Genomic DNA, 12,946 nt, shown 5'->3' with positions numbered 1-12,946 from the left:
TGTTAATTTGAGGTACCAAATTATTAAAAGAATTGAAAGCGAGGTACCAAATTGTTAATAAAATTAAAAGTGGGACCAAATTGTTAACAAAAACTGAAAGTAGAGTAGCAAATCATTTGAAAGTAAGTGCCGCAATTAACGGAGGAGTCTAATAGTTATCGTAATTGAAAGTGAGGAACTATTAAATAAGATTTTTTTAAAATAGTATCAAACTGTTAATTATAGCATAACTAGGGGACTTGAGGGTAATTTGTTCAAAAATAAATAACTATCGCTTTTAAGATAGTATAACTGGATAATCTAGTATGGGAATTGTTGGCTAGAAAAGATATGGGTAAACTACAAAACTATCCAAACTATTAATGGAGTTTACAAAAACACTACAACCTAAATTTTGAAAAAAATTTAAATTTTGTACCTTTTCAATGAAAGCGCGACATATCAGCACGCGTCAATCAACGCATCAGCCGCGTCAGTCATCCGCATCAATACGACAATATATCTGTATTAATGTCTCAAATGTGTTAGCGATACGCCTCAAATACATATCTGATGCGTATATGGGTGGAACCAAGACTCCAACTCGGGAGGGTCAAAATGTTTGCGTTCAGCTATTTAGAAAAATAAAATGACGGTAAATACGAAAAATAGCACTTGTAGGGGCAGTTACAACCGCCCCTACATAAAAAAAAGTTGATTTTTTTTAATTTGTTCCGGCGAGGAGGGTCAGGAGGGTTGGATCCGCCATACATATATGATACATCTTAAATTTTACATATCATAAACATTAAGTAAAAAATTATGAAAAATTTTGTGTATCTTTTATGTATATGGAAGATATTTTTAACATATTTTAAGTATTATTTTTTGCATATATCTATCAAAATACATGACGTGTATTTGAAATGTATATATAACATATATCAAATTAAAAGTATGTATCAAATGGTCTAAAAATGTATTAATTATGTATTGAGAAAATATACATCATGTATTATATATTAAAGATTGTATATTTTATGTATCAATGATGTATTTGTCAAATACATTTTGAACACATCTCACATTCATCTCATAAATTAAATTATATTTGAACGAGAATGCGTCAGAGCTATTTCTGATATGTATAAGAGATGTATCGTATATGTATAAAATTTGTCTCTGAGTTGTATATTTAACGAATTGAACACTATATATATATATATATATATATATATATATATATATATATATATATATATATATATATAATTAATGTGTAGCTGAAATGATACGTATTGAGTATATATCTATCATGTATAAATTATATATCAAAGATGTATCGGAGATACAGCTGATATGTATTAAAAATGCATCTCGAATGCATTAAGGTACTACCACTTACGAGATGACGTGCTTCAACGTATAAATTATATATCAAATACTTATCTAACAAATACAACTAAGAAACATGTCAAAAACGTCTAATAGATTACTATATGTTTAAAAATAAATATATTTAAGTTATTTTTTATATGTATCTATAATGTATTTGAGATGTGCCAATTATGTGTCAGAGATCTTTTTCGAAGGCATTTAGATACTACCGCTGATGAGATGGCGTGCTGACGCGCTAACTGGCACATGCGACCCGTGTTACATTTTGAGTGAAAAGGTACAAAATGTAAGAAAAAAATGACAGTGTGTGAAAAGAATCTCGATGCTTATCATTTTTGTAAGTGTTACCTTTTTTAGAATTCTCATATTATTTCCCCAAAAAGCATTACTAGTATTTTATTGAAAATGTATAGTGCAAGTTGATGAGTAAACTCTGGAATGATAACATTAATTAAATTAGGATAAATTTATGTATTTTCTGCATATTTTAAGTAAACAAAAATTCTTATTTAAATTAAGTTTGTGATGAAACACCCTGATACATTATGTATCTATAATATAAAGAACTCGATGTAGATAAAAAAAAGACCCTTTAAGCCAAGTTTTTTTAAAAATAAAAACTGTACGGTTACAAGATGAAAATTTTGTGTTACATGCATAAAATATTGTGTGTGATTATTTAGAAAGTCATGGAATAGTGATGTATTAAGATCATATAGTAATCAATCTAAGCCGCTCATTATACATAGTATTGTTATTGTTGTTTAAAATATTGCAGTTAGTTGTTTAAATTTTTGACTTAATTTAAGATATTTGAGGAAATTAAATTAGCTAGAGAATTATAATTATATGACATTCTTCTAAATCAAGATATTGGTTAAACTATTATCGGCCACCTCTTCTTCATTTTCTCAATATAATGTATTATGGGTTGGTGGTTAGAACTTAATCTCTCTTGTTAATTAGTTCTCTGTTCTTTTAATTAACCCAATAGTGTTGCCAGTAATTGTAGTGGTTAATTAGTTAAATGACCAACAGTAAATAAAAATACTTACCCAAATTCTTTCAAACTATTTTCTTTATTCTCTTTTTAAATTATATCATATCAATTAGTATGAGAAACTCAAAATTTTGATAATAGATAATCCTGGCAAAACTAAAGCTGGGTTTCGCAATAATGATAATTAAACTTTGGTTTATCATGAGTTTAACTTCGATTAATTCAACGCTGCTCTACAATTAGTTTTTAGAACTCCAAGCAACTCAAGTCTCTCACATTTTCTGGAATTAATGTTTTCACTGTAAAGAAACATCTCATTCACCAAATAGTCATTAATAAAGCATTGTCATAACGTCCATTATATTAATAAATTATTAATTTATATAAATTATCTATGTAACTTAATTTTTTATTAGAATTATTATTATAAGTGAGAAGTTTTTATGAATCCTTAATTTGTATAAACTACTATTATGAGTTTCTAATTTGTTATTTTATTTTATTTATTTATTTAATTTTTTATTTTAAAAATTACAATTAATGGAGAATTCTCTTGAGTGTCAAATTTATATGAACTATTTATTTAATTTTTTTTTATAAAAAGTAGTCTTCAAAAAACATTAAGCAATTTCATGAATTTTGGAGTACTTATTTAATATTTATTATTAAATTTTAAAATTATTTAAGTTTTTATATTATAAAAATGATGACTTCTGAAATTTAATTTAAAGCTTACATTTATTCTTATTAATATTTTAATTTTATAAAATATTTATATATTTTATTTTGATATTATAAAACTATTATTTATAAAAAAAACCCATTAAATTTAAAATTTATTTAATTTAAATTAGAGATATTAATAATAAAAAAATCAACATAATTTATACTTAAGACTTTCCCCGTCTCAAATTAATAGACGTTATTTAAATATATCTTTTTCAAATTATAGATATTTTTTTATTTAATTGAATGCTATACAGTACAGACTCTCATTAATTAAAGTTTATTATATTCAGAGAAAGTGTTTTTCTTTTTTTTACCTTTTTTCTAAATCAAAAAATATAATATATTTTTTATTAATTATTTTATTTTATTTACATCTCAATTCATCCATTTTACGAGATCTAGTATATGATATGATACTGAAGAATTTTAAATTATTAAAATTAAAATTTATTAGAAAAATTATAATAATTATACGTAGATATACACTATACAATTAATTATATAATCATTTTCAATAAGAATAACTAGTAATAGTAAATTCTTTTACAAGAAAATCAAAAGAGTAAATTCTTTTATAAGAAAATAAATTCTAATATAGCAAATTACGATAATTTAGTTCATTCTGTTTGAATCAAATGATATGACCTCTCATTTTTATTTCCATCTAACAATTTAGTCATTCCGCTTTGTGTGAATCAAAGGATTTAAAGGTAAATTAATTTTCAAACACGAGAAACGAAATCATTGACTGAAACAAAAGTGAGAAATAAAATCGTTAAGAGAAATAAAAATGGGGGACCATATAATTTTTTTGACTCGGTTGACTTACACCAGAAATGGACGGAATGACCAAATCGTTAAAAATCAAAATGAAGGTCCATATCATTCAATTTTTAAATTGGATAGACTAAAGTGTGAATTATGATAAATATGAGGGCCATATAATAATTTGCTCATCTGAAACCGCACGTGCAATAAAAACGGTTTTGCACCGAATAGAAATTTTTTTATCGATTAATTTTCCCTCGTTTTCTTGGATCCTTCTGTTGCAGTTTCTCGTCTCCCAAACAGCCTTCCAAAATGAGTGACGACGGTAACAACGAAAAAAGAAATGACTCTTTTGCCATGTCCGACGTCGACACTTCACTTCCGGCTGCCGCTGCCGGTAATCTAACAATTTCCTAACCTTAAATTTCTATTTCAATTTATCAGTTTCAATAATCATTTGCCTTTTTTTAATTGTATCAGTCAGTGAATTTAATCAAATTTTGAATTTCAATTAGTATTTGAAATAAGTATTATCACTAAAAATCACTGTAGAATTGATTGTGATGTACAGCTCTTAGTGCAGAGGATCGTGCTGACCTTGTTAACGCTCTCAAGGCAAGAATTTCTTGAACGATTAAACCTGTTTTATGGATATTCTTTGTCTTTAATTACTTCTTCTTGTTTACATAGTGTTGATTATTTTATATATTTGCAGGATAAACTGCAGAGTTTGGCTGGACAACACTCAAATATTCTTGAAACTCTGTCGCACAATGTCAGGAAACGTGTGGAGTTTTTGCGCGAGATTCAGGTTTTTTTTATTTTCTTGATCAGTTTTTTTTAAATTTTATCGTGAGTTACTTATTCGTTGCTGTTATTACCGATTGATCGATTGTTTTATTGAGTTCTATATATTTCTCCGTTATTGTTGTTGATTACATGATGGGAATACACCGAAGAATGTTCATATGTATCATTGTATTTGAGTTAGACTACTAGTAGTTATGTTGTATGCGTGAAAGAATTTAAAAGGAGTTATTATGCCTATCGAATTTGCAGAGTCAACATGATAAGCTAGAGGCGGAGTTTATTGAGGAAAGAAGGGCTTTAGAAGCTAAATATGAGAAATTTTATGAACCATTGTACACGAAGGTATGTGAATTGTAGTTGCATTGAAGAAGTTTGCATCTTATTAACTGAATTTCATTGTTAAATTACTATAATGTTTCTATTGAGGTTACCAAATTGCTTAATTAGTATGTATTTTTATTGCTTGATCTATTTTGTGGTTGGCGTCTCGCAGAGATTTGAGATAGTGAATGGTGTACAAGAAGGTGACGGAATTACGAATGAAGATGTAAGAAACCAAGAAGGGGAAAAAGATACAGAAGGTAGTTGGATGAATATATTTAATGACAACTAATTATTGCTGAATTTGACTTAAAATTACATTTTTATGTAGAGAAAGGCATTCCTGGTTTCTGGCTTACTGCGATGAAAAATAATGAAGCAGTAGGAGAGGAGGTAATTTATGGGATAATGCAAGGCATAGTTTAGTTTTTCCATTTATTGAATGATAGTGACAAATTTGGTTCGTGGATTTTTGTAATAGATTATGGAGCGTGATGAAGGAGCTCTTAAGTTTCTTAAAGATATTAAATGGTGTAGAATTGATGATCCTGAGGGTTTCAAACTGGAATTTTACTTTGAACCTAATCCGTATTTTAAGAACTCTGTCCTGACAAAGACATACCAAATGATTGATGATGATGATGATCCTATTTTGCAGAAAACAATTGGGTAACCTTATTTTTGTTTCACTTAAAAACTTTTGCTATGCTCTTATTGTATTATTTATATTAGGTTATTTGTAGGACGGAGATTGAATGGCATCCTGGTAAATGCTTGACAAAGAAAGTCCTGAAGAAGAAACCAAAAAAGGGTTCGAAGAATGCGAAGCCTATCACAAAAATTGAGAGTTGTGCAAGTTTCTTTAATTTCTTCAACACTTCTCAGATTCCTGAGGAGGCATATGACTTAGATGAAGATGCTGTAAGTTCTAAACCTTGGAATTTAATTTAGTTTGCAGCTGATGATATATTTGCGATTTAAATCTCATATATGTATATGCTGGCAGATTGAGGAAATTCAGGATAGAATGGAAAGGGATTATAATGTTGGGTGAGTATCAATTCTTCCATAAATCCATTTCAACCTTGCTCTTCTTTTGTGATGACTTTGGTTGTACTAAGTTTTGTTGGTCTTGTTGTGTAGTACTACCATTCGGGATAAAATCATCCATCATGCTGTGTCATGGTTTACTGGAGAAGCTGCTGGAGATGATGAGTTAGATGCAGAAGATGACGACGACGACGATGTTGATGATGGAGAAGATGAGGATGAAGACGACGACAGCGACGAGGATGATGCTGAAGATAAAAATGGCAGCAAGAAGGTATAGCATCTGAAATCTTTTGCTCTCATTTTTTCTGCTTCTTTGCATTAGAATTTTAGAGTCAAATTTTACGAAGTTGAGGTTTGCCGGTGAATTATTTTTGCACACGAATTTGAACATCGTTGCCATCATCTAGTAAACCTAAGGTTAGTTGATTTAGCAAGACAATTTGTTTGGTCTGCAATCGAAAATTTGAACTGCTTATGAGTTTCAGTTTATGGTTTTGCAAATTGTACAAGGCTGGAAGAGCTCCAACTGTGAAAAGTGAGCAAGCTGAGCGTGTTCCTCAGTGCAAGCAACAATAGCTCAAAATGTGACGGAAGACTGGGCAGGAAGCATAAACAGTGTCTGAGTTGATGAAAATGTCAGGCATTGGCCTTTTCAACACCGCCTGTGTATACTCAACTAGCTTTATAATCTTTCCTTTTTTTCTTTTCCTTATAGGATGCCTATTTTTCCGCGTCCTTCCGTTTATATTAATGTTGCAAAGCTGTGGATTTATGTTTTAATATAAATTCTCGAGCTGTTGCTCATAACGGTAGATATCAGTACTTTATCGCATTCAACCACCAGCAGATACAGTTAGTATATCCAAATCAAACATGAGACCATTGATTTGGAACTTGAACTTAAACCGTCTCCTCTATATTATCCTGACCTGGGTAGTATTTGGTAGCTGGAAGAGTGTGGCCGGAGTTAGAGGGGGGCGGCTGTCTCCCCCGCTCCACCATCGGTACCCTTTTCCCCTTATCTCTCTTTTCACTCGTTCTCCTTTTTTTTTATTTCAGTGATATTGTTTGGCTAGGTCGTCGTCCCTTGTTTTTCGCTTCTGTTTTTTCGTATTTCTGAATACGCTACTAAACAGTACATAGAAAGAAACGAGTTGGGAGAATATGCAAAATAAGGGTAGGCACATTTGTGTAGAAAACTGCCACCTTGGTGAAACTTTAGCCAAACTATTGAAGTTAGTGGTGCACTTGACTACTTAATACCCACTTCTTTTTCAGCTGTAGATGTTCTTAATGACTAGATATGATCTGTAAATGCTTGAGAAAGATAAAGAAAACCCCACTTATGCACCGACTTGAACTTTGCTACTAAGTTATAAAAGGTTTACTATGTCATGGAATTTGACTCTACAACTTTTTTATCATGCAATAAAGTTGAATCAACTCCCGCCTTTTCGAAATTATTTCTCGATGGCTCCTTTTTGTTCTAAATGATACGCAAAACTTTTTTTTTGTTTGAAAAGTTATAGAATTAAAGGAATTCATTATGATTCTTTCTTTGAACAAAACTAGATCTTAAGGAATCATATCGGGGGTGTCATTTTATTTTGGTGTACTAAGAAATTTATTCAAATGATATGCAAACTTTTTTTAGAGAAGCTCATAGAATTAGAAGAATTTGTTCGAGTTATTTCAGATCTTATTGAATCATTACGGTCATTGTTTTTTTCAATACAAAATGAATTGTTGTATCATTTTTAGCTAAGAAATTTATTCAAATGATATGCAAAACTTTTTTTTTAGAGAAGTTTAGAGTTAGAAGAATTTGTTAAGAGTTATTTCTTTGAACAAAACAAGATCTTACTGAATCATACCGGTCATTGTTCTTTCAATACAAAATGAAGAGTGTTGTATCATTTTTTAACTCTATTTTGGTAGAGCTGAAATACTTGGAATAATTCTACCACTTCTACTAGGAGAGAATAGGCATCTACTGAATCTCCACTGAAGTGCCGAGTTTGTAGTTCCAGTTCCAGTTCCATTTCGAGTTAGCGTCGAAAACAGCTTATTCTGTTCCGAAAGAGCCTATTCATTTTTCGTGGGTGTTTGATTGAATTTGCTTCACTAATAGGCTTACGATTCGACTTTTACTATTATGGATTAGTACGAGACATGACTATGTTCCCGATCCAATGCACAATTAGTGTTAGTTGTTATGCAAATATTTCATTTTGATTAAAGAAAACATTAGTCAATATTAGCAAGAGATTATGTGTTGAATCTCTTGTAATTCCTAATTCTGAACTATATAGTCAAATAGTAATCCACTGGATTCTTATTATTATAACTTAAAAACAAGCATAAAATAATACATATAACATAGATAGAAATAGAATTACCCTAAACCCTAATTCTCATAATCTTATCAAATGTCCCAAACTTGTTCAATTGATTTGAGCCTTCTTCATGCTCCAAGCACTAAAATTTGTGATGGTGACACTCTCTTTTCCATAGTTAAAGGCATATAAGTTGGCATTTTCATTTATAGCCAACTCTGGATAAACTCTTGCTGTAATGCAGCTTTTTCCTTTCCCACCAAAACTCTCCACTATTGAGTGATCAATCTGTAAAACAAGACAAAGTTTAAGTGCATTGAGACAAAAAAGATTGTTGACTAAAGTGGAAAGTCTTAAGCTACAAGATGTAAACAAAATCTTAGGAGATTGGAATCCATATGCCTAAAATGGTATGGGAGAATCTTGTTGAATGATTGTATCTCTATAAGCTATTCTATGAGCAATGGTGACTTTTAAAGGAATGTAGGCATGCAACATTAGCTTATGTGGTCCATGTGAAAAAAAACACACTCCTACATATATAGATAAAAAAACCAAATCTAGGGTTTGAACAAATTTTTTTAAAATCGAACTAGAGATCAAGCCTGCTTCCACGAGTGGTTTATAGTTTGATTGGTTCAACCAGCTTAACTTAAATAGTTTTGAAATACCGGTCGATTCGATTAAAATCGACAAAATAGAAAGAGAGCTTATAAACAAATTTGAAATATTAGGCCAATTCAATTAGTTTCGGTTTTTCAAAGTTTAAACCGATATGATCGGAAGAATCGAGAAGACTTAAAAACTAAAGCCGAACTGAATTGACCAAAAGTCATCAGTTTAGTCGGTTAAAACGGTCGATTAAAACGGTCGGTCAGACATTTTGCTCACCCTTAATGCCATATTAACAAAGTAAACTTACCAAGCATCTTAAAGAGAGTTCTTCATTAAGAGGGTCAACTTCCAAGAAAGTCCCATAAGTTGTCTTATCAGTAGTAGGATTCAGAGAAGACCTAAAAGTCATTTAATAAGAAAAAAACTTCAAGATGAAGTAACTTGTAAATTGGGCAAAAATTAATGGACTAAAAAGTAAGAAAAAAAATGTGTAAATTAACCTGCTTTGGTCACTGCACATGAGCACCTTGTACTTGTTTTGGACCCTGAATATTCTAAAGAAGACAGAAGTGTGCTCTTCCATTCCTTTTGAAGCAAAAAGGTGCAACCCAATTGGACCTATATTGCCTTTTACTGTTGTACCCTTTTGGCTACATAGTAATTGTGGGTTCACATCTTTATTTAATACTTCTGCTTTCTCTAGATTTGTTACCTTAAATGAAATCTCCACATCTGCCTGTTTTTTTTTATGAAAAAAAAATATATTATCAAATAATCAATGAAGTTAAACACAAGTGTAATTCGGTTTGATTTGATATTATAAATACTTGATTTACTTTGATTTTGAACATACGAACGGCAATTATGTTTCATTACAAACCAAACTGAAATGTTAAACCAAAAGATGACCAAACAAACTCGTACAACTTAATTCGAAAATTTTCACATTTTTATCGAATGCACACTTCAAGTTCTAAACTATACTACACTTTTTATACTTGTATTCAAATGTTTAATATATTGAAATCGAATTGTAAGCGTTTTGATCACATCGTTTAATATCATATTAAATCATTTATCAATCTAGTTCAAACTATTAATGAAACTTCAACCACAATTTTATTTAGTAGTGACTTGCCTGAGCTGCGGTGAAACCGGAAACTTTACGAGCTCCTCCTCCTTTGAGGACTTTTCCGGCCAATCGGACTGGATTATAACGAAGCTTTTCAATTTCTTGAATTGGCCATTGTACGAGTTGCATTCTTGATTTGTCTAGCAAAATAGTTCTTGGAACAGCCTGCATCAATCAATTCATTCAACAAACTCTTGAATTTTAACAAAATGAGTGTATGTTTTATAAATTGCAATGCATAATTAGGTAAAAAACTCGGGCGATACCAAACTTTTACTTAATTTTAAAATTTTAATTCGTGTAATGAGGTATCAAAATTTAATTTTTATTTATTCGATTATATCTCATCACTTTTTAATATGAAATACTGCTGAGACCAGTTAATACAATTTAAAAGTTTAATGCTAAATTAAAATATAAAATAAAATTTAGTACCATTTTAGATTTTTAACCATGCCTATGCCATGCTTATGTAAGAAATATGTAACAAAAATTAATTAAGAAAACATTACCTGAAGACCAGACCAACCTTTCTTCATGTCATCATCAATGGTTGATGATTCATTAATCCAACCCCATAAAATTCTTCTATTTTTAGCACTATCAAAAAAAGTCTTTGAAGCATAAAATTTTCCATAATCATATCTTAATCCTAAATCACCATCAATTGATCCATAATTAGGGGTATAAATATCCTTCTTATCATCATATTTTCCAATTGTGTAATAATCATGTTTAGTATCATCTAAACTCACTTTAAGTACATGCTTAATCCCGGGTCCTAATTTGGGCAAATCCACCCCGTTAACCGAATCAACTCCAACCGGGTAAAAGTCCGGGCATTCCCACATACCCGTTCCTTCAGCTGAATGCATGGGCTTTTTTGCTTTGACCCAATTAACAAAATCTTTACTCCTATAAAGAATTAATAATCCTCTTCTGTTAATTTTGCTTCCAATCACTACCCTCCAATGGTTATCGGATCCTAACCATGCGGTTGTCGGGTCTCTAAATGAACTAGCATTGAGTTGGTTTTGGGTGGTGGGTTCCATTATTGGGTTTTGGGCTGACTTGACCCATTCGATCAGGTACGGGTCGGATGAGTTTTTGGGCGTGGCTAGATTTTGGACTTGTTGGCCCAATGGATCAATTCCGGTGTAGAGCATGGCCGGCTTGCCACCTGTCAGAAACGTGGCGGAGCCGGACCAGGTGCCGTTGATGTCGGATTGCTGAGATGGATATAGAGCTGGCTCGTGTGGGGTCCAGTTTACTAAGTCTTTTGATGTTGAGTGGGCCCACACTATGTTACCCCACATTACTCCTTTGGGATTATATTGGTAGAAAAGATGGTAAATTCCCTTGTAAATCATTGGCCCTGTTAGAATAAAAGTAATTGATCAATTTTGTATCTCTAATTTAAACTTAAAATATTAAATATTTTCTATTATAATTATAAAATATGCTATAATTTGTTATTTATATTTAATTTAAATTATAAGTAATATACATTTTAAGAAGAGAGAAATATGTGTAAAATTTTATATGAATCCGAAATTTTTAGTCAACTTAAAGACATTGACTTTTTATATAAACATTTTTAAAATAATATGCAAGTACTAAGAACATGCAAGTGTTCCAAAAAATAATTTTATTTATTACAGAAACCAATGAATCTCGACATTTTGAGGTTTAATTATATTAGCTAACAACGGTTTTGCTATGTACAAGTATATTCAATTAATCAAATGAATTAAAAATGCAAAATTCATATCAAAATAAAAACAAACTAAGAGACGAAAATGACTCACCATTTGGATCTGAATATCAGTATGCCACAATTGACCACAAAAACAAGAAACAAATAGATTGTTAGAGAAAAAATGAATCAAAAACTACAAATAAACTAAAAAAAACATCAAAATCAAAGATTGAAAATCAGTTGAGTTTCATACCATTCATCCAATTCTTTGGTGGCTGAAAATGATAAGCAGTTCTGTAAGATTCACTTGCGGCAGTAGCAGAAGTTTCAAGATTATCAACATGGTAAACATGGTGAGAAGCTTCAAGATCAAGAACTCCGTAGCCGAAAAAGATCGCGAAAATCGCGAAAAACTTTAAAGAAATTAAAATATTAACCATTGCCATAGTTTGAATGTATTCAAAAAACTGAAGTGTTGATGTGAAGTTATGTCTGCAACTACTCGGGTATTTATAGAGAAATTTGGTGGCAAATATGAAATTTAGAAAAGTAAAAAGGGAAAATAAATGTTGGATTGTGAAGTGATTCTACTGGGCCACATTTAAAGTTAAAAGAAAATAAAAAAGATTGGGTTGAAATTTTATTGGTTTTTATTTATTTTTAAATTTTTTAAATTTGGACTTTTCCAGCAAAATTGGTGCATTTGCCATCCTTTGAAGTCAAAATGTTATTGTGTGTCCATACACTATTTGGATAGCAAATACAAAAATTATTTTAACTTCTTAAAATAAACATTAACCAATTGACTACCTTTACAAGTCTTGCGTGTACATCGCTAATTATGATTATTCAACAAAAATATACTATATACGCTCTGATAATAATTTCGTACGTATTTTGATAGTCATTTGTACACTCTTTAATAGTATATTTCTATCTTTTAATTAACACATAAAAGATTATAAAACATCTAATTTAAAAATCAAATTCAATGAACATATAAAATGAGTGGTGTACATAAAAAAATACAATTTAAATTATAAGTGATGTAAATCGTGAATTTTATCCCCTCAAATTTAGATGAATTAGAGGGAATTTTAATCCAT

General features: G+C 30.4%; 2 protein-coding genes across 2 annotated transcripts; one reads left to right on the top strand and one right to left on the bottom strand.

The window, feature by feature from the left end:
• Window positions 1–4,110: 4,110 nt before the first annotated feature.
• LOC126681211 (nucleosome assembly protein 1;4) lies at window positions 4,111–6,870 on the top strand. The gene is made up of 11 exons (XM_050376687.2): window positions 4,111–4,271; window positions 4,446–4,489; window positions 4,590–4,685; window positions 4,934–5,026; window positions 5,178–5,265; window positions 5,337–5,398; window positions 5,487–5,674; window positions 5,749–5,926; window positions 6,012–6,055; window positions 6,149–6,329; window positions 6,569–6,870. The coding sequence occupies exons 1-11, from the start codon at window positions 4,187–4,189 to the stop codon at window positions 6,632–6,634; spliced, it is 1,125 nt and encodes a 374-aa protein (XP_050232644.1). The 5' UTR covers window positions 4,111–4,186; the 3' UTR covers window positions 6,635–6,870.
• A 1,497-nt stretch (window positions 6,871–8,367) lies between these two features.
• On the bottom strand, window positions 8,368–12,339 carry LOC126681210 (beta-fructofuranosidase, cell wall isozyme-like). The gene is made up of 7 exons (XM_050376686.2): window positions 12,094–12,339; window positions 11,950–11,958; window positions 10,654–11,516; window positions 10,144–10,306; window positions 9,510–9,741; window positions 9,317–9,407; window positions 8,368–8,682 (listed from the first exon to the last, which is right to left on the bottom strand). Exons 1-7 carry the CDS (start codon window positions 12,284–12,286, stop codon window positions 8,503–8,505), a joined length of 1,731 nt encoding a protein of 576 aa, XP_050232643.2. The 5' UTR covers window positions 12,287–12,339; the 3' UTR covers window positions 8,368–8,502.
• Between the last annotated feature and the right edge of the window lie 607 nt (window positions 12,340–12,946).

This window comes from Mercurialis annua, linkage group LG5 (genome assembly GCF_937616625.2).
Source record: "Mercurialis annua linkage group LG5, ddMerAnnu1.2, whole genome shotgun sequence".
NCBI classification, from domain to species: domain Eukaryota; kingdom Viridiplantae; phylum Streptophyta; class Magnoliopsida; order Malpighiales; family Euphorbiaceae; genus Mercurialis; species Mercurialis annua.
Note: the sequence above shows the minus strand (reverse complement) of the source record. Positions and strands in the feature narration are given on the sequence as shown.

What these genes read in the sequence shown, in the direction of transcription:
- LOC126681210 (XM_050376686.2), bottom strand. Translation starts at nt 12,286, where the DNA reads ATGGCAATGGTTAATATTTTAATTTCTTTAAAGTTTTTCGCGATTTTC. An exon ending in TTTCACCGCAGCTCAGGCAA is followed by an intron (nt 9,742 to 10,143) that starts GTCACTACTAAA and finishes AAAAACAGGCAG; the next exon opens with ATGTGGAGATTTCATTTAAG. An exon ending in AACTCTCTTTAAGATGCTTG is followed by an intron (nt 8,683 to 9,316) that starts GTAAGTTTACTT and finishes CTTGTTTTACAG; the next exon opens with ATTGATCACTCAATAGTGGA.
- LOC126681211 (XM_050376687.2), top strand. Translation starts at nt 4,187, where the DNA reads ATGAGTGACGACGGTAACAACGAAAAAAGAAATGACTCTTTTGCCATG. An exon ending in ACCTTGTTAACGCTCTCAAG is followed by an intron (nt 4,490 to 4,589) that starts GCAAGAATTTCT and finishes ATATATTTGCAG; the next exon opens with GATAAACTGCAGAGTTTGGC. An exon ending in AGTTTTTGCGCGAGATTCAG is followed by an intron (nt 4,686 to 4,933) that starts GTTTTTTTTATT and finishes TCGAATTTGCAG; the next exon opens with AGTCAACATGATAAGCTAGA.